The sequence below is a fragment of the Adiantum capillus-veneris genome, chromosome 14, assembly GCF_014529385.1.
Source record: "Adiantum capillus-veneris isolate H3 chromosome 14, ASM1452938v2, whole genome shotgun sequence".
Taxonomy (NCBI): Eukaryota; Viridiplantae; Streptophyta; class Polypodiopsida; order Polypodiales; family Pteridaceae; genus Adiantum; species Adiantum capillus-veneris.
The window spans coordinates 11544271-11566098 of record NC_140944.1 but is presented as its reverse complement, the minus strand read 5'-3'; the positions used below and the strand labels follow the sequence as shown (position 1 = coordinate 11566098).

Genomic DNA, 21828 nt, shown 5'->3' with positions numbered 1-21828 from the left:
TGAAACAATGGCTTCACCGCCAAGATTAGGGGTTCTACTATTGATAACCGATGGGTTGTGCCATATAATCCTATTTTGTCAACACTATTTCATGTGCATATCAATGTTGAGGTATACTCTACAATTTCAGTTGTCAAGTATGTCTATAAGTACATCTACAAGGGGCGTGATAGGGCAACTGCAAGATTCCATACATCGATATGTGATACACAAAGGGAGAACATTGATGAGATAGACATGTACACAGATGGCCGCTATGTATCTGCATCTAAGGCTTGTTGGAGAATTTTTTAATATCCTTTGCACAATGACGCACCAGTTGTTCACAGATTGAGTGTGCATGTTCTGGCTGGTCAAATGGTGACTTTTCGAGATAATGATAGACTTAATGATGTCTTGCAAAGGGACAATGCAGAGAAGACCACTTTGACAGAGTGGTTCACATGCAACTTGGAGAATCCTGATGCAAATGATACTTTGTACATTGGTTTTCCTCAAAAGTGGATGTGGAATTCGGGTTCCAAAAAATGGACAAAGAGACGTCGTGGGGACACTATTGGGTGGATGTATTTTGTGCAGCCCTCTGCAGGTGAACCATATTATGTTGGTTTGCTTTTAAATATTTGTAAAGGATGTAAATCATTTGAGGATCTACGCTCCACAAATGGTGTATTGTTTCCAACATTCAAGGCAGCATGCATTGCAAGGGGTATCTTGGAAGATGATGGGGAATGGTTCGGATGCATGGAGAAAGCTTGCAGTACACATACAGGCTTGCAATTGAGACATTTGTTTGTGACCATTCTATTGTTTTGTGAACCCTCCTCCCCTCACCTCTTGTGGGAAAGATTTCGATGTTTTTTGTCTGAGGACTACCAACACATGTTGGAGATGAGATATGAGTCGTTAGATGGATGTACACAAGTTGCTGAAGGGTATGCATTGAGAGATTTGCATAACATTCTTGGTACTTCTAGACGAAGTCTAACTGAATTTCCTGGAATTCCAATGCCTGATGAGCGCTTTGTGACACGTGATGAAAATAGCTTGCTTTTCCAAGAGCAATGCCTTGACATGATACAAGAACTATCTGTGTCACGTGAAATGGAGCAGAATCTAAATGAAGACCAAAGAATTGCTTTTGAGGCAGTCTTGCATGGATTGACTATTGATGGTGGGGCTATTTTTTTCCTAGATGGCCCTGGAGGGAGTGGGAAAACTTATTTGTATAATTGTTTGTTGTGATGCGTGCGTGGAGAAGGAGAAGTTGCATTGGCCATAGCATCTTCTGGTATTTCAGCATTGCTATTGCGAAATGGACGCACTACACATTCTAGATTCAAGATACCCTTGGACCTTAATAGTTGCAGCACATGCAATATCCCTGTTCAGGATCAACTTGTTGAATTGCTTAGAATGTGCAAGTTGATTGTGTGGAATGAGGCTCCTATGATGCATCGATATGCCTTCGAAGCTTTGGACAGGTCTTTGCAAGATATCATGTGCTCAAGAAATCCATTTGGTGGAAAAGTGTTGCTTCTTGGGGGATATTTCAGACAGATCTTACCAGCGGTGTTCTAGGGAGCGCATGCTGACATTGTTGATGCTACACTTTGTCGATCGCACTTATGGAATCATGTGAAGATCCTTAAATTGGCACATAACATGCGTTTGGGAGGTGGTAATATTGCAAATTCTACCTACAGAGAATGGCTTATGGATGTAGGAAATGGGACTTTGACAATCGGTGATGAACAAATGATAGAAATCCCCCGTCACATGGTGCTTTCTGCATCTTCATTGGATGATTTGATAGGTTGCATCTATTCAAAAATTGATAAAGATGTGGTCCATGCAGAATACTTCAAAGACTGGGCCATCGTTGCTCCAAAAAACTCTAAAGTTGATATTCTCAATGCTAAGGCCCTGTACACAGTGAAAGGTGATGTTGTGCAATACTTTAGTGCTAACTCTGTGGTGGAAAACTTGATGCAAGATCCTTTCTTATACTCTGTGGAGTTTTTAAATAGTCTCACCTTGGGTGGTGGATTTCCAACACATTGCTTGGAGTTGAAGATGAATGCCCCAATAATTCTACTGCGGAACATTGATCCAAATTGAGGTCTATGTAATGGGACACGCTTGGTGTGCAAGGCATTTCATGCAAGAGTTTTGGAGGCAGAAGTTATTACAGGTACACGGGTTGGCACTCGGGTTTTCATCCCTCGAATATGTTTTATGCATTCTTATACAAAGTTGCCATTTGTTCTTAGACGGAGACAATTTCTAGTTAGATTGGCTTTTTGTATGATGATAAATAAGTCACACGGCCAAAGCATTGCCATGTTGGACCTATACCTGGTGACATCGGTCTTCACTCATGGACAATTGTATGTTGCATTATCACGTGCATGTTCAATCGCTAGAGTGAAGATTCTCCTACGTGATGTTGATGTAAACAAAACAACTGCACTAACAACAAACATTGTGTACCATGAGATATTAAACAATGTTATATGAAGGTTCCAATCCTTCTTTCTATATGATGATAAATAAGTCATAGGGCCAAACCATTACCATGTTTGGTCTATACCTGGTGACACCGGTCTTCACTCATGGACAATTGTATGTTGCATTATCATGTGCACGTTCAATTTTTGGAGTGAAAATTCTCCTACATGACGTTGATGTAATTTACAAAACAATTGTAGTGACAATACCATGAGATATTAATCAATGCCATATGAAGGCTCCAATCCTTCTCATCATTGTCTTATTCTTTGTATATGTTTCAAATCATATAATATTTCATGATTAATTTTCTACCTCTCTCCATAACATTGTCTAATTTTTGGTTTCCATTTGGGTATATAGATCATGGATCAATTTTCTTACATCTCCAAGGTGTCCTTTCTATTAAATGTGGAAGATCATCCACATCCGGGTATGTTTTTGACCACCATTAAGACATTATGTGGAGACTTATTGTGTTATCTTTGGGACCTTGATTTGTTTTTCCATTATTTTAAGCAGAGCCACATTTTTGGTGTGCACCTTTGCCACACAAAAAAATTGTTAGGACCATCCGCAAGCACTACAAGACTAGGTGTGTGTGCTTGAGATTAGGAATTCCCTTGGCATAAAGTAAGACTCGTGGTTTTTTTGTTTCGTTATGTGTTATGAACCTTAGGAAGTTGCCATCTATCGATATTTTTACATTGCGTATTTTGGCATACTCCTCCGACATTGAGTACGGTGTCTACTCGGTAAGGAAGGAGTGTGTGTCTTTCCAAGATGAAGATGATGCTCAATGGTTTGCTAGATATGAAGGATACTCTATTCCCAATGATTGAGAGTACCTCCAGAGTTCTAGGTTTGCTGAGTTGATCTACCAAATCTACTTGCCTAAACAACTTGCATGTTTGGCAATACCATACATAGCTACAATAACTAGTACGTGTAAATTGTTATGTTTGGAGCTTCGATTGTATTATTCCAAAAAAAGTCTCCCTTTTTACTACTTTTGTTTGTTAATCCAGGAGATAATCAACCTTGGGATGGAAAAACGGTCCTTAATTTAGGAATGGAGAAACTCCAAGCTGATTGCTAATTGCATGATGAAGCAAGCTACATTAATATTGCCTCTTAGATCATTTGTGGCACAATACTGTCCTTGATTGTGTTTGTTTCTATGACAAACATATCAACAACTTTGCCATGTTTGTAATCCATTTTAGGCAATTTTCTTTGAAGATATGGATACATTTCTAAATGTCTTGGTGTTTATTATGACTTTGTAATTCTATGCAATAGAGTTTTCCACTTGCTATTTGAGTTTGAGGGATCCAATATATTAGGTTCATATCTGAGAGATCTTTGTTTAAGCATAACAATTCGATGCATTGATCCTCACATTTGTGAGAGGATATATAGGTTGCTATGTTGAGTGTGTGTGTGTGTGTGTGTGTGTGTGTGTGTGTGTGTATGTGTGTGTGTGTGAGTGAGAGAGAGAGAGAGAGAGAGTGAGGTGTGCAATAAGGGAAGAGAGAGAATCATGCATGTTGCATGAAGAAAACTCTAAAGTCTCTTTATGTCTTTTCCTGAACTTGCACCTCTTTTGCTTTGTGTAGATTATGTTTTTTTTTGTATGATAAGATGTTATGTTCATAATATTGTGCAAGGGATTGCTTCCTTCATGGTAGTTGACACATAATTCAGCTTTATATGCATTGTGATGTACTTTTTAATGGTACAGCTATGGAAAACACTAATAACAATTCCATTATTGAGATTGAGTCTGATGGTATTGAGTCTACTCCTCCAAGGTTTGCCAATGTTTGAGCGGCAAAGAGAAGTGCTCGATGTGTGGGATCCTCTTATGTTAATCCTATGGTAAATGATTGGAATCATAAACTCATGGCTGCATTATGGGACTTCTTTACCCGTAGTGAGTCTAGACAGTTGGAGTTTGAACGACACTTGGAAGCAGTTTTGGACGTGACTCAGCAAAGCGAATGGCCAACAAATTGCAGACCTTCGCAATGAGGTGCGTTTATGTGCACAACACTTCAATGGAGGAATCACCCAGGTTGAGGAGAACCAATTCAACATTTTGGTGTACATGGAGCAACAATTTGAATCAATGCAAAGCTCACACATGCCCAATAGGGAAATCCAGATCCAAATTGATACACTGAAGGACCAGGTCCTTGCTCTAGAAGGAGAGGTAACCCGGCTCAAGGTCCACCTGAATCGATTGAATGCGTTGATGAAAAAGATGGCTCGGTCTTCTGATGGCCGTGCCATATAGCAACGTTCAACCTTGGCTATTAGAAATAGTTGAAGCACGTACTTTTGTGTATTAATTTGATTCACTGTCTTGATGTACTAAAGCATACCTTGCTTTGAACTACGTTGGTAGGATAAATTAGTGAACATGTTGTTTTGTTTGGTTTTATACTTTTGTTGCTTGATCTACATGGCATGAAGCCATAGAGTAAAATTAAGTTTTGAGTCCTTGGTTGAGATGATATCTTTGTCAAAACAATATGAGGTACTACCTTTGTGGCTTGGGGACATAAGGTAGCATGTTGTTAGACAAGAGGCTTCCATCATTACAACTATTCTTAGCTATGGGAGCTTCAAGGTTGCAATTAGGATCATTGAGACCCTGTTGTGATGTGTATCCACAAAGTATGTATAATGTATCCTGACTATGGAAGGTTCAAACAAGACGATAGAGTTTGTGGGATTGTTTTTACAAAGGGTCATCGATGTATGATAGTGTGGGAAATCTGGATGTTATTATTATAATTATTATATATTACCAATTGAAACTCCATCAAGGCATCCTTTGCCACTAACTGTTTTGTTTGTTTCCTAAGAGTTTTGACATTTTTCATGGAGTGGAAAATGTAAATCATAAATAAAATCTTTCGGTGTTTGAAGGTTTATTGGTATTGCATTTGGAGTTATTTCTTTTCAAAAAAGGCATCAAAATCTCAAAACTAAGTGTTGTCTCTGTTTTAAGTTGTTGCATATGTACGATATTTTTCATGTTTTTTCATCTCATTATGTGGAAAATGTTGAAATTTTGTGGCTTATGTACACATAAATGAGTAGATTTGTGCGGCTCTTTATGCATGTCTATGAGTGATTGAGAACTAAGATTTTGTTACAGATTTAAGAGTTTCAATGGTATTAATAGTGTACTCTTTTGGTTTGCACCAATATATGGATCACATATTATAGTTGCTATGTTGATTCAATTCTCTATACACTTCGATTATCATGAAAAGCTGATGTTATGATGTTTCTTGAATGGGGCTAAAATATTGTATTTATAGATGCCACCTCAAAGAAGGCATTGGACGATATCTACATTTAGCTGGATGCTTCATCATCGGCCGTTTCTTATCTATGGTAGGATCTAAGTATATCCTTTGTAAAAATTTTAGCTTGGTGTTCAAACTAACAATTTCCTCATTTGGATCCACCTGGTTGGAGAGGTCCACTTAGTACGCATATGTAGCACACATTATTGAAAGCTTTGAAGTTGTTAGGTAAGGAACATCAATGAAGCACAATGCTTTTTTATATATTTTTTGGTTATTGAACTTATTGTAATTAACCAGTTGGCTTGCAGGAATCACTATTATCGTGATAACATTTCAATGGAAGTGCATGAGTTTTGCGGAGGACTCCAAGGATAGTTTCATATCAGTGTGGCTTTGAATCGTAATGCAGGTTCAGCTCGCATACAGGTTTGCGAGCTCGGAGATTGCTTGTTGGTCAATGCAGAATACTCTTATAGAGATAGAAATGAGAATTGAAGGATTGTATTATACACCATCTGTGAGGGGCGTCGTCGTTTTGGTAGGAGCCTTTGTTGTGTGGGTCCATGGGTTCTACGAGTACCAAATGCAACATCCCAAAGACTGTCATTTTGAAGTTGTAGTTGTTTTGTTAGTTAAGATTTAGTGGCTTTCAAAAAACTTCTTCTTTAGAGACGAATATTAGGTTATGCTTACAACGACTACTTATACTAATGGAAGTGGATTGTTTTTTTCTTTTACTCTCTCTCTCTCTCTCTCTCTCTCTCTCTCTCTCATGTGTAGTCTTTTAAATTTATGCTCTATAGTTGTTATGTTCATTTAATTCTCTATGCACTTTCTATTGTCGCACAAAGTCAATGTGATTTAAAGCATTACTGCACAAAGTCAATGTGCACAAAGCATATTGCACATAATAAAGCATTTAAGATATGGTTCTCACTACTTTGAATTGGATGCATAAAGAATACTTACACATGTTATTCTTTATAAGAAGGGGGGAGGGGGGGTTACACAAAATTGAATGATACTCTTTCTTGGCCGCAGCAACGAGTGGGTCACATACTAGTTTATATTTCAAACCAAATGTTCGCATGGATGCCCTCTCCTTCTCTGAAAATTTTAAGCTCAATTATATATAGTATAGAAATATAGAAGTAAAATATAATAAAAAAAGCTAAAGAAGCGAGACGAGCAAAGTGAGTTGACATTAGTGATCTTAAATCTTGAAAACAAGAGGTATTGGGAATAAAAGGTTAATATAAGTTCAGATATTCTTTGAGCTAATTAATGTGTGACGTGTATGTTCTTTTTTTCCAAAACTCACAATATTGAGAGTAGGCCAACCCCGGGGGATTCACCATGGAAAACTTACCGCACCACATAAGTGTAGGGGAGGGGAGTTTTTTACAAGTTACATAAGCGTATAACGGTTAGGGACAAGCCTCCAATCATTTATCTCCCAAGCTTAAAAATGAGGGAGGAGGTATCATATTTATGGGGGGGAGAAGTGAGAAAAGGGGAAAATGAGAGGAAGTTTTTGTGTTTCAAAATTATGGCTTCCCGAAAGAGTCTGCCCTTGAATTTGTGAGTCAATAGCTACAAAGATACATGCAAGAACTAACGCTGCTTTGTATCAACTGCTTGTTTTGTGATTATAGCTCATTTGTTGAGGGATGAAAGCTATAAAGAGTCTGTATAGATGCAAATCTACACAAAGAACCTAGCACAACTTTATAACCATGTTTTTTGAGTAATTTAAATGGATCCACATTGGACGAGTAGCTAGAGTGCAGGTTGAACGGCCACATAGTTTGAAAGTCAAACTAAGACATATTACTGGTACATCTAGTTATCAACAGAAGTGGTTCCTTAGTACATTGCCAGTTAGTATGCTACACGCTCTTTGACTAGTTTTACTCAATTAGATCATGTGAGACCTAAATTTTATATGTAAGATAGGGATATAATAGTTTTCTACATTGATTGTCTTATAAGCGTAGAAAGGGGGGTCGTATTCCCTAATATGAGTCGTATACAGGGGTTTTATTAAATTTTTCCGCTCTCGCAGGTGGCATCCTGTTTCGTATATAGAGTGAATCCCCCAGAAGGCCAACGTGTATGTTTAAACGTTTGAACATATGCTCTTTGGAAGAACAACACGAAAACCTCCCGGCCATGGTAGTGGGGTAGATGGGAGGTAGTTGCTCGCCCGGTAGACTAAGGAGGGCTCGGCATTCTTAACCTTGTATCCCATGCTAAGGCCCTTTGTTATGGTCTCATTGGCTAAACAGGACCAAGCTTGGGCTATCATGACCAAGGAAATGCTTGATGCAGTAAAACTAGGATCGAAAGGGGGAAAGTGGAAGGGGGTTGTGATGCACGACAACCTTCTTGCCCCGAAGTGTCCTATTTTAGATTTGGTGGACTCTCAAGGGAGCTAATGAGGAGGTGCAAAAGAGCAGTTGAGGTTTTGGGATGGGGGGAAGCAACCAGATACCTTAAGAACTCCATTTTTCATTGGTCCCCTTGGCTCTCTAAAATATTGGGCCCGCCGCAAAGCCCCTATTGGATAGAAATGGCCAGGAATGTGAATAATAAGGGGCTCGTTCGACTAGAGCAATTGTGGGATGGCAACAGGAAGTGCTAGAAAACTACTGACTCTTTAGCCATCCAATTTCAATTGAATGGCTTTAAGATCTTACTAGTCTACAGGGTGATGAAAGAGCTTGATAAGGTGGTGATGCCAATTTGTGAATCCAACTTTGAATGGGACGCTTGGAGATGGCCCGAGAGTAGCCTCTTTTGGAAACCACATTCTAAAGGAATTTACCATGCATTAATGCACGAGGCTAATTGGTGTAGCTCACTCAACAAATTATGGAAGAGGCACTGGACAGAAAAACGGTGGGAGGGAGTCATGGAGAACATCTGGAAGCCAAGGTGGCCTCACTATATGAAGATATTTATGTGGAAAGTGATGTGGAGATCTCTGTCAACAGGCGTAAAGATACAAGAAAGAGGAATCGGGTCCGATCGTTGCTCGGGGTGCAGAATAGCTAGTGAAGACCTAGCCCACCTTTTCATGGGATGCCAAGCAATCAATGGCATAGCTAGGAAAATATGCAAGTGGATTCAAAGGACATGGCAAATTAAGTTCTTCAAGACTGATCTGTTCTTTGGTAGTAAAACAGATTAGGAAATCCTGCTCTTCTTGTCTGCACTCAAATAATCATGTACTACTTCTTTCACCATATTTGGCAAGCAAGGAACCGCCGCGTGTTTGAGGGGGATCTGGCTGTGGCAAGCTTTTGTGAAATCATACAAGAGAGCAGAGTGACGGTCCACAAGATCGGAGGCAAACAAGCCTCAGAGGAGTGGTTTAGAACAAAACATGTCATGATGACATCTTATGATAAGTAAAGCCTAGGAGTGGTTTCTCTGTCAAGCAAAAAACTTGTAATCCTTGACCCTCAAGGCTCCGGTCTGAGCTCGAGGTTGGTGTATATTTCTGATGTTCTTAACACTATCCACTCACAATTGTGAGTTTTGAAAAAAAAAAACTTTGAACATATGCTCAACAAAGGGAAGGAAGGAAACACCTCTCAATTTTTTAATTCACTCACAATTGTGAGTTTTGCTATAAAAAGAAAAAACTACTTGAAGAAAAAGAGAGAGAGAGAGAGAGAGAGAGAGAGAGAGAGCGCTTGAAGAATTACGACAACTTGCAAGCTTCGTAAGCAATGAATAGTTTTGATTTTTTTTGCCAATCTCAGTCTCAAGCTCCTATTGTTTCGAATGGATTCAGAAAAAATAAATTCACTACCTCTATAAAACTCACGCCATGCAGTAGGGGCTTTGCGGCGGCCCCACTATAATAAGGGGCTCATTCGACTAGAGCAATTCTAGGATGGCAACAAGAAGTGTTGGAAAATTGTTGACTCTTTAGCCATCCAATTTCAACTGGATGGCCTTGAGATCTTACTAGTCTATAGGGTGATTAAAGAGCTCGATAAGGTGGTGATGCCAATTTGTGAATCCAACTTTGAATGGGACGCTTGGAGATGGCCCGGGAGTAGCCTCTTTTGGAAACCACACTCTAAAGGCATCTACCATGCATTAATGTACGAGGCTGATTGGTGTAGCCCCCTAAACAAATTATGAAAGAGACACTAGACGGAAAAACGATGGGAGGGAGTCATGGAGAACATCTGGAAGCCAAGATGGCCTCAGTATATGAAGATTTTTCTGAGGAAAGTGATGTGGGGTGCTCTGCCGACGCTCGTAAAGATACAAGAAAGAGGCATCGGATCCGATCGGTGCTCGGGGTGCACAATAGCCAGTGAAGACCTAGCCCACCTGTTCATGGGATGCCAGGCAATTAGGGCATGGCTGGGAAAATATGCAAGTGGATTCAAAGGACATGGAAAATTAAGTTCTTCAAGAATGATATGTTCTTTGGTAGTAACAGGATGGGAAGTCCTGCTCTTCTCGTATGCACTCAAATAATCAGGTACTACTTCTTCCACTATATTTGGCAAGTAAGAAACCACCGCATGTTTGAGAGGGATCTTGCTGTGGCAAGCTTTTGTGAAATCACGCAAGAGAGCAGATTGATGATCCACATGATCGAATGTAAAAAAGCCTCAGAGGATTGGTTTAGAACAATACATAACATATTGTAATGAGTAAAGCCGAGAAGTAGGAATGGTTTCTCTGCCAAGCATATAACTTGTAATCCTTTAACCCTCAAGGCTCGGTCTGAGCTCGAAGATTGGTGTATATTTTTGTTCTTAATACTATCCACTTACAATTGTGAGTTTTGAAAAAAAAAAAAACTCACGCCATGCAATGCAAGGAAGGAGAAACTCCAAAAAGAAGAAAACGATAGAAAAAGGCCACGAATAAAATTACAAATGTATCAATGCACACTCCATTGCTTCTTTATATTTATATCGACACGAAAAGCCTTTTGACTGTCCATTGTCCGTGGAACTTTTCCTTTCCTAAACTCACCCTCTACTTATACAGTTGAGATGTTTCAAAAAGATTTTTATTTTTTGGAGATTTCTGTTTACCTTTGCAGGTATCACCTAGGATTCTGTTTTTTTTTTTTATTTTTCCCCAGTCGGTTCCCCCTACTTGTTGTATTTCAACAAAACTTATTTGTGTGCGCTCTCCTCGTCTCCAATGCTCTCATATGAAATTCAAGCCAGTCCATCGTCTGTGTCACTGACCACGCACAGCATTTCCTTGCTCCATGCCTAGCTAGTGTGCAGAATCTGTTGCATAAAAGGCATCAGAGACACAATTGCATGATGTGCAGACTTGCTACAACACATCACTTAGCGCAGGGACACCCCAATGATGCACGAACCTACGTATTGCACATCATGCAAACCAGCAAGGGGGAGAAATATATGTTGCCTACTTCGGAGCTCCAACACCAAGAGAGAGTGTCACTTGTAGCGTGAGAGAGTGAGAGAGAGAGAGAGAGAGAGCATGAAATATATGTAGTCTGTTTTGTGTCGTGTAGACACATGGAAAGAGGGAGAGAGAGAGAGACGAAAAAAAATCCTAGCCTGCTCCTACTGCACACACATGTTGTTAGCCCCCTGCATGCGTTATGGCCATCAGCTCCAACATCACAGGAGAGGTATCTGCATGCAAACGAACGAGAGAGAGAGAGAGAGAGAGAGAGAGGGAGAACACCCTGGCTTCGCCTCTTCCCGTTACCTACCCATGTGCTTCCCTCTGCCTCCGAGTCGGCCTCCAATGCCATGCCCAACTTGGCGTGCAAAGGCACTGCCCTACCTTGCCCCACCTACTTGCTCTCCTTTCCAACACAAGGACTGTGGATTCTCTCATACCCTTAGAAATGCCAAAAATATGCCCTCTCTCTCTCTCTCTCTCTCTCTCTCTCTCCCCTTCACGTGCCACTTTCTCCCCTTTTTCCCTACACATGGATGGGAGTATCTCCGAAGATTTCCACTAATGAGCCCATTTGCACTACCTACTTTTGCTCCATTTCAACAAAACGACTAATTTATTTTTGAGATTCCCTTAGCAAACTCTAAGGCTCCAAGCTCTCAAAAAGCAAATGGGGGAGCAACACTAGGATCCCAAACTCTGCCACCACCTACCAGGCTACGGTGAGCTCCATCACACCGGGGAGAGAGAGAGAGAGAGAGAGAGAGAGAGAGAGAGAGAGAGAGAGAATGCGAACACAAGCAGCTCCATCTCTTTCGCCTTCCAAGAGTTCACACAAGGCGGAAGTTGCACAAGCTTCATGAGTGTGTGGCAATGCTCCATTGGTTGGAAGAAAAAGGTGTCACAGTGGAAGTGATCACGGGCAGGCAAGGGGGGGAGGGGGGTGGCGTAGTCAGAAGAGGAATAGGGGGGTTTGGAAGAGAAAAATGTTTTTTCTTCCTTGACGTGGTTGCCATGTCATTACCTTCTGCGGTCTTATGTGAACATGGCGGGCGGGCGGGGGGGGGGGGAGAGAGCTTTTGATTGGCTCGCATCTTTTGCTCATGCCTTCCGCTCGGCCGATGTGAACCCAGCCTAAGCTTTTGCTCTAAATAGCCTTCCTTGCATATCTAAGCTTCAGCAGCCACTTTGTGGACAGAAAGCATAGTGATGATTATAAGAACTTCTGGACAGTGACAACAAGAGTTTGAAAACCATTGACCTTCTGGTTACCCAATACCAATTGAATAGCTTGGAGGTCTTGCTGGTCCACAAAGTGATGAAAGATCTTGACAATATAGTGATGTCTATCTATGATTTAGAGTTTGACTGGAATGCCTCGAAATGGCCCGAAAGCAGACTCTTATGGAAACCCCATCCTAAAGACATTTATCATACAATGATGCATATGAAGAATTGATCTAACCCCCTTAACAAGATATGAAAAAAACAATGGTCGGAGGAAAGGTGGGAGCAAGTAATGGAGAACATCTGGAAGCCAAAGGTTCCGCAGCACATGAAGGTATTTTTATGGAAGGTAATTTGGGGTGCTCTACCGACGGGGGTGAAGATTCAAGAAAGAGGGATTGGGTCAGATCGATGCTTAGGGTGCAAGTTGGCTAGTGAATTTCTGGCCCACCTCTTCATGGATTGCCCAACTATCAAAGGCCTCGCAGGGAAAATATACAAGTGGGTCCAAAGAACATGGAAAATTGGTTTTTACAAGACTGATCTATTCCTTGGAGGGAAAAATTCAGGTGGTCCTGCCCTCCTCGTCAGCACTCAAATTGTCAGGTACTTCTTCTTACATAATGTATGGCAGACAAAGAACCGCCGTGTGTTTGAAGGAGGTCTTGAGGTGGCAAGCTTTGCAGAAATTATACAAGAAAGCAAAGTGCTAATATGGACGCTCGGACGCAAGCAACACTCGAAGGATTGGTCTAGGACTACTTGTACCTTGTTGTCAGCAGAGGGCAAGCCTAGGACGGGGGAAAATTTTGGCCATTAGTAATTAAAAGATCTCAGAAGAACATGATAATGGACCTTATGTATCAAGGATAAGGGGGCAACTTGGTAGGGATGGTTGCCCTGATAGTCGACGTAATTTTGATCCCTGGATGATGTCATGGCTCAACACAAGCATGAGAAGACCTTGTAATTATTTGGGTTGATTAATATTGTTCACTCAAAATTGTGAGTTTTGCTTTTTTTTTTAAGGGATATTCATCCAACACATAATATGAGAAAATATGTGGGGCCTTGGTGACATGTGGATTTCCTAGCAAACTTGAAGTACTGTGTGTGTGTGTGTGTGTGAGAGAGAGAGAGAGAGAGAGAGAATCTACAAAGATTCTCCCTTTTTAGAAATGGTGAGCATCCCCCATTCTCCATTTTTAGTTATTTCAAAGTTAAGGACACATGTCGGCCTCACCAGCACTTCATCCTTTTCCTTTCCCATTCTCAAGGAGGCATATCCCTCATTAAAAAAACACTTCCAAAGCCAAACCCACATATCTTGGGTCTTTGGGAGGGCAAAAGAATTCATCCCCACCACATAGTCCTTTGTGTGGAATTTTAAACAAAAACAACAGAAAGGCATGCATAAGAAAGCTAGAGGAGAGAGAGAGAGTATCTAACTTAAAATAATTTAAGGGGAGTAAGAGAGAATAATAATTCCAGGGCTAAATAATAAAGAAGCAATATAACATTCACAAACCACTAAGATTTGGTTAGAGGGGATCTTATGGATTTCTTCAGGAACAAAACAACCTAAAAATGTCAAAAAAGTCCCTGGTGACATGGAGAAATAGGCAAGAGAATGTCAAAATCTCAAGGACTGTCCACTATGACGTGGAAAATTATTTAAGGAACACAAAGATCTCTATATCTACTACATAGAAGAATATCAAGCAAATACAACTTTTAATTCTCCATTTTGTGAAGGTCTAAGCCTTCACAGTGGCACAATAATTACCGTCCATTGTTTCTTACATTGCATGTTCAAAGGGGCAAACCAATCAACCTCATGTATTTCCAGTACCCCTATTACTCTATTGCACTTTTGCACAAGCTCTTCTGAGATGCCACCCAGTCTCAGGCTAGACCACCTCAAGGCTAATAGTTTGTTGTGCACCTCGATCCCTTTCCACTGACCACCTTCAGAGCAAAATTTTTCCTTATCTATCATATCCTTGGTCATGATAGTCGAAGATTGGTCTTGTTTTGCGATTGAGACCACAAACTTGGCACACAAGGCCTCAACATGAACAACGGGGTTGAGAATTCCCAAGACACCTTGGACCAATGGTCGAGCGATACCTTCCCACTTTGCCCATTGCCACGGTGATGAGGCTTCAGTGTTGTTCCTCCATAAGAATCTTTCAACATGTTTCAAAAAATCCTTCCAACTTATGTAGAGCTTTAAAAGCAGGGTCTAGAGCTTATGGATGTGGACCCCCTCTCTCTCTCTCTCTCTCTCTCTCTCTCTCTCTCTCTTTATGGAAAATTATTTGAGAACTTATGGGTAGGCCTAGTGATTTTATCACTTAGAAGGTGTTTCTTGTATGAAGAGGTCTTTTTGGCCTGCTAAAGAACCTTAGTGCACTATGGGTGAAGGTCATTTAATTTTCATTGTTAGACAAGTGTCCCCAAGGAAACTTAAAAGTCTTGTAATGAAAAGATATCATGGTCTTTCAAATGCTATTTTCTAAAGTTGCATTCCAATTTTTGGATTAAAAAGTGTATTCATAAGAGTTTGATCCCATGATTTAAGGTATTCATAATGGATCCTTTCATTTAAGGACTTCATAAAGATTTATTTCAGGGTGGATGCATGAATAGGTGGACTTACTACCTGCGTCCCGGACACACTAGCACGCTGGTAGCTACCTCCCAAATCTAAAGGTGGAGGAAAACTTTTGAGTGAATTTAATAATGATATTTTAAAAAACGTGACAGAGACCACAATCGAAGGTTGTTACACTTTTTCGTTACTCTCTCTCTCTCTCTCTCTCTCTCTCTCTCTCTCTCTCTCTCTCTCTCTACACTTCCCATCTCCATAGCTTAGCACGCACTCTCTCTCAGAGTAGCTTGCCTTCCTCGATTACTGCTCTCTCTCTCTCTCTCTCTCTCTCTCTCTCTCTCTCTCTCTCTCACACACACACACACACACACACACATTGCATGCGAATCCCTAATTGGTGTTTAGGACTTAGCTTTGGACAGGGTACCCACTTTGGCATCCTCTTTCCACCTCTCAAAGACTCACAAGATGGTGGAAATCATTCCAGTTGAGGATGTTGTGAGTGTAACAAGTAGCACATGCCTTTGTTGTGACTCAGTCAAGTGCAGCTCATGCAAACAGAGTGCAATCAAGGATTATCAAGCAAACCGAAAGCGCGCATATCACGAGAGAATCAAAGAAAGGGAAGCTAGAATTAAAAAGGTCGATATTAATGAATTTCAGCACCACAAAATTACTGCACAGGTGATCAAGTTTTTCAAGCAGTGCACAGAGGGTCTTGACAACAAGGCAAAAGAGGAAATCATCAGGAGCATTCTCAAGCATCGAGCATTGAGAGACCTAAAAATTCAATCTACAGGAGGTGAGGTTTCCAATGATGAGCAGAGGGTACTCTCAAGGTAATCAAGAGACCAAAAAGCTCGACAGAGTTGTTTATTAAACGGGCGAGTATCATGATGGTTATGAATTCCACAAGCATAAAACCGAATATAGCAGCTGCATCGAGGCTTCTTGGTATCCATCGAAGGAACTTCTATGCAGCTAGATCTCGATTGAAACATAATCATACAGAACTGCCATTGCATTTGTGTGGGCAACAACCATACACAAATAGTGTAATTACAGAGGAAGTAAAGGCCACAGTGGTGAGCTTCTGGACTCACAATACTCGCGTATCACCCAACAAAAAGGATGTGTGTCGAAAGCGTATTGCACACAAAGTATTTGATAAACACCCAGTGCATCTGCTTGAGCAACCCCAGTTTGTTTTGACTTCTTGAGTAACTACAAGCTTATTTTCATTGACAATTATGGCACTCGTTTGGTTGTACTTTAGTTGACTGTTGTACAGTTTGCTTATTGTTGCACATTGCTTTAGACCTAGTAACTACCACTGCCAAATAGGTAGCTTACTATACATGACTGGTAGCTACCACTGTGATCCTTATAATTACCACTGTCAGACTTTGGTAGCATCCATGTTGTCCTCGATAAAGGTAGCTACTAGTCTGATAGGGGTTGCTACCAATCTGCCATGGTGTTCTTGGTTGCCACGTTCAACCTGCTAGTTTACAGTCTCATAGTCATGATAAGGTAGCCACCAGTCTGATAGTGCTTTCTACCAGATTTCCATGGTAGTATTGGTGTACTGGTAGCTGTTATTATCAACTTGGTAGCTATCAGTATCCTAGTGCTAGCTGGAGCTATCACTCTTCCAGTCTGCCATGCAATCCTGGTGGAAGCTACCAGTCTGCAATGGCAATCTTGGTGGAAGCTACCAGTTTGCCATGGCAATCCTGGTGGATTGGTAGCTATCACTTTCAACATGGTAGCTATCAATGTCGACCTGGTAGCTACCCTTAGGTAGTCTGATAACAACCAGCCTTACAGTGCTACTCATGGTAAAGGTAGCCACAAGTCTTTGAGTGCTTCCTACTATTAGACTCAAGCTCTTGTAACTTTTCTCCTTCCACTCATCACAAAATATTAGTTACCATTCTGAGAGTAATAGCTTCCACTTTGCCATGCAATCCTGGTGGAAGCTACCAGTCTGCCATGGAAATCTTGGTGGAAGCTACCAGTTTGCCATGGCAATCCTAGTGGATTGGTAGCTATCTTTGTCAACCTGGTAGCTACCACTGTTAACCTGACAGCTACCCTTAGGTAGTCTGATAACAACCAGGTCTTAGAGTGCTTTCTACTATTAGACTCAGGCTCTTGTAACTTTTCTCCTTCCACTGATCACAATAGTATTAGTTACCATTCTTATAGTAGCTCCCACTAGATTGATCTCAGTTTTGCATGTCAACAATAAGTTATGATTTTGCCAATAAGTGTACTGAATATCATTATTTAATGTACGTAGAATTCTTTCTTGCCATAGAGTCACCCAGAGGTACAAATTCACCAAAGGACATTTGAAAAGCTGAAACCTTATTTTGTACGCAAGCTTCAAGATCGCTACAACTGCTGTTGCATCACTCATATTCAAATGTCATTCTTGAGGGATGCTGTAAACCATATAAGGTAGATTTCTTATGGTGTGCATGGGAAAGAGTGTAGTTGTCAATGTGATATTTGTGATGCAGATTTGAAATGTAGTGCTCAGACAAATCAGTGCCCTAGCCTTACAAAGCTTTGGGAATCAGTTTTATGCTCGAAGGCTAGCGAGTCAAATTTTTTTGCACTGAAGTGTTTGATTGGCGAATGCTCTTCGTGTGGGCCTTCAAAGAAGCTACCAACTTGCCTGATTGAAGAGTTAAATGGTGCACGCATGGTAACAATTAAGATTTTTGAAGACCTTGAAGTTGGCGAAACAGATTCAGGGAAAAAGAAGAAAAGAAAAGTTCTTTCTCACAAGGAGATGCAGTGCAGGCAGCTTTCATACCGTTCAAGGATCATCTGAGTAAGTTTATAAAGCACAATTTTGTTTACAGATGGCAGGCCGAGAAGTTTAAAGATTGTCTACGTATCTTCCCTGAAGATGTGGTAGTGTCAGTGGTGGATTTCGCTGAAAATTACACTTTCAAAGAACAAAACGACATCCAATTGATGCATTGGTTTTCTAGCCAGGTGACAATCTTCGTTCACATTACATATGTGAGGATTGCAGGTAGTGTCCAAAAATACTATCATTTCTATATATCTGATGATAAAAGCCATGATACTCTTTTTGTCCAACATTTCTTTATGCTCCATTATGGTTGGTTGAAAGAGCTAGGCATATCGCTCAAAGAACATTGGGTCTGGTCAGATGGAGCAGCCTTGCAGTTCAAAGCAAAGAGGCCTTTTTATTTTGTTGCTCGATATGGAACTCTGACAAGTTTGAAAATGACATATCACTTTCCAGGTTCAGGTCATGGGAAGGGCGAACATGATGGTGCAGGTGATGTTATTAAGAGGCATCTCACTCACGAGCAGCTAAAGCCAGACTGTGTGAAATTACAATGTGCAGCAGATGTGGTGCCATTTTTGAGAGAAACCATGTCCAATGGTGCTACAGCCACGTATTCTTCGCAGGTACGACCAATTACTTGACTGTTCTGGGAGGTCAAAGTAGGTGATGTGGATAGAAGCCAACGTCGGGATTGTAAATCTGTGCCTAATGCACGTGGGTTACATTGTGTCAGTGGCTACTCCTTAACAAATGGTAAACTTCTTAGGTATAGGCAATTCTCATGCTTTTGTAGTGCTTGTTTGCAAGGCAGCTGGAGGAGGTGTTCGAACAAATCACACGTTTCTGCATGGAATTATGTTACCCTTGAACCTACAGATGATGTCGAAGATGATGATGAGATTGAAGAGTTTGCATATGAAGGACACCATGATGCGTTGAGTGATGCACTTCATGTTGGTGACAATTTTGTTGTTATAGCTCCTCATGACAATAAGGAGCTTGTGGATTTCTATGTCTTGAAATGTACAACAGAAAAGACGCAAACTAAAGCTTTGCTAAGAGATGCATGGGGGAATGTTTGCAATGCCGGCTCATTTGTTGTCAAAGGAGTTTGGTACAAACAAGCAAAAGAAAATCCCTATGAGTTCAAGCTATTAAATTCTGAGCCTGAAGCCACCTGGCAATCCCACCTTGTACGAGCTATTAAGTTCCCAATGCAAAAAGTGGGACGTACAAGAAAATTCTTACTTTCCTTAGAAACATATGAGGCTATTTACAATAGCACTCCTTTTGATGTATAGCATTCCTAGTTCTAATCTAAGGTGCTCTCGATGGCCCTTCAACATCTTTTCTTTTTTTTTTCTTTGGGAGAATCTCCGTAATCTCTGTGCTGAGCATCACCCTGTTTTGCAATTGCTTGAATTGTGTCTAAAATGCCTATGTGATATCCTGAGGCAGATAGCATGAACACTCTGTCGAAAGCCTTTCCCTAAAAAAAGAGATGAGGGCAACTCCAGATGAGACTCGCACATGCAGCCGGCCATTCAAGGTTCGATGCCCCTGACCGGACAACCAACCAATGATGGATCTCGCACATGCACAGCAGGCGGTTTCTCAACGATTGTGTTGACAGAGGATAAGGTCAGCTTTTGCAGGCCTGCAGCAGCAGGTGTTAGCAGTTTTTTGCAGGCTCCTACTTCTCTCCCGCCTTCGCCATCGGCACCGTTATAGCTGAACGTCGTGTGTGTGTGTGTGTGTGTGTGGGGGGGGGGGGGGGGGGGGGGGGGTCATCACGTTGGGGGTGATAAGGAGCCGTTCAAAGTAAGCGTAGGGGTGTGCAAACGTGGCAGCACTTTTCGAACATTCGAGGCTGCATGTGCGAGTCCTAAGAGACAATGGACATGTGACTCTGGTAAATGCTGAATACATCTGATGCATGAATGATCATGACCACTAGAACCAACCCAAGTGCCCACCAGTACTCCCACATGTACATTAAGCCATAAGAAATAAATCATCTCCACAACAGACATAGAACAATTAAACAAGTGTAGCTAAGTAGCTCCAAGGGTAGCTACTATGCAGACTGGTAGCTGTCCTTAACATTTCCTAGTATCGGAAGCTGTGTTAAGTACTTGTAATTGTGCAACTGTGGAGGTGCAGTGATGAACAATGCGAAAACATAAACAAGTGTACAAGTTAACAAAAGCTACTTTACTACATTGAGCATTGGAAGCTGCTTTACTACATTGTGTCATCATTACAAGTGAGCAAAATACTCCATAAGTCAGTAAATGGTTGACTGTTTACATCGCTTATCATGGTTACATGTCAGGATAATATATCTAGCCATTATACTCTAGACGCTTTGAGATCCTAATGCTCAGGTTATCAATCGGTCTCGGCAGTGCACAGTCCTCGGCATACTTGAGGCGATCTTCCGCACAAAGCCAAGCCGTGAGCCAAGATCTTACAATTGTTGTAAGATATCCTTGAATCTCAGTGGGATTTTGATTTTCCATATTCTTCACAATGCAGAAAGTGCTTGGAGGATTCCACAGCTGCTTGTATTGTGTGTCATCCACTAGAATTGTGGACGTAGCAGTGTACTGACCTCTTTTCTCCCAGAAGTCACTTAGCTTCTTGTAAAATACAGGCTTTCAACCAGTTCTTGAATCTAGCATCTCTTACACAATCCTGCTGTGCAAGAATTTCCTTGAATTGGGGAAACTGATCAGGAAAGCAGGCACTCAACAGGTTTTCTGCTTTAGTCTTCATGCAGCAGGTCCACACAAATACATCAAAGTGCACAAGGCACCAGTCCAAGAATGCAGGTGCATCCCTTTTATACCCAACAAACACCCCTGCTATGTCTACAATTTCTAGATCATTCCAGTAGGCAGGCTTCCGTGAACGGTACCTCTTGTCTAATGAAGTCAGCAAGACACCATTAATATCAAGGATTAGAGATGGCTTACTCTCAAACAATATGTTCCCAGGATCCTCCCATGGACGAGACACCGTCCCATCATCGTTCCTAACATAATCTACAACACCACCTGCACCTCCTCCATCCTCCCTTTACCGAGACAACGTCCCATCATCGTGCCTTACATATTTTGTACCAACTGCATCAGCTGCACAACCTGCATCACCACCTGCATCCACAGATGCATCACCATCTTCCTGAGGTGGTTCAGACTTTTCATTGGTAATGTCTGTGTCCTCACCTGCACCAACTGCCCCACCTGCACAACTTGCTTCACCACCTGCATCCACAGATGCATCACCATCTTCCCAAGGTGATTCAGACTTTTCAATGATAATGTCTGTGTCTTCACCTACACTGCCTGCACCAATTGCACCACCTGCATCCACAGATGCGTCACCATCTTCCCGAGGTGGTTCAGACTTATCAATTATAATCTCCATGTCATCACCTGCACCAATTGCACAACTTGCATCACCACCAGCATCCACAAATGCATCACCATTTTCCCTTCCTGGTTCAGACTTTTTCATGATAATCTCCGTGTCCTCACCTGTAACGCGGACAAAAAACTCCGTGTTTTTATCCTCTTGGTCATCAATGCTGCTAGCACATGGGACTTGGCCCTCAACTCTAAATGAACCATCTACATCAGGAGGGTCTTTCATAGTAGATTGTGCTATCATACTTATTATGTGATCAAGATTGTCAATGTTGCTAGTGGCAGCATCTGAACATAAAAACATTAATGAGATAAACAACAATGATGGACAGGACAAAAAAAAAATTGATTTTGGCTTTCTTAATTCATAGGAAATGGAGAATTGTTACAAAGGCAAAAACGGCGACAGGATTTAGGAAAAGAGCCAAAAATGGGGATAGGCTACAAAGCAAAAATATC

General features: G+C 41.2%; 2 protein-coding genes and 1 pseudogene across 2 annotated transcripts; 2 read left to right on the top strand and 1 right to left on the bottom strand.

Moving 5' to 3' along the window:
• Nucleotides 1-357: 357 nt before the first annotated feature.
• On the top strand, nt 358-1581 carry LOC147441903 (uncharacterized). Its single transcript, XM_086529305.1, has 2 exons — nt 358-1174; nt 1262-1581. Exons 1-2 carry the CDS (start codon nt 358-360, stop codon nt 1579-1581), a joined length of 1137 nt encoding a protein of 378 aa, XP_086385431.1.
• Nucleotides 1582-1665: 84 nt separating this feature from the next.
• On the top strand, nt 1666-2121 carry LOC147441902 (uncharacterized). Its single transcript, XM_086529304.1, has one exon. It carries the CDS (start codon nt 1666-1668, stop codon nt 2119-2121), a length of 456 nt encoding a protein of 151 aa, XP_086385430.1.
• Nucleotides 2122-20283: 18162 nt separating this feature from the next.
• Nucleotides 20284-21595, bottom strand: LOC147441901 (uncharacterized; annotated as a pseudogene).
• Between the last annotated feature and the right edge of the window lie 233 nt (nt 21596-21828).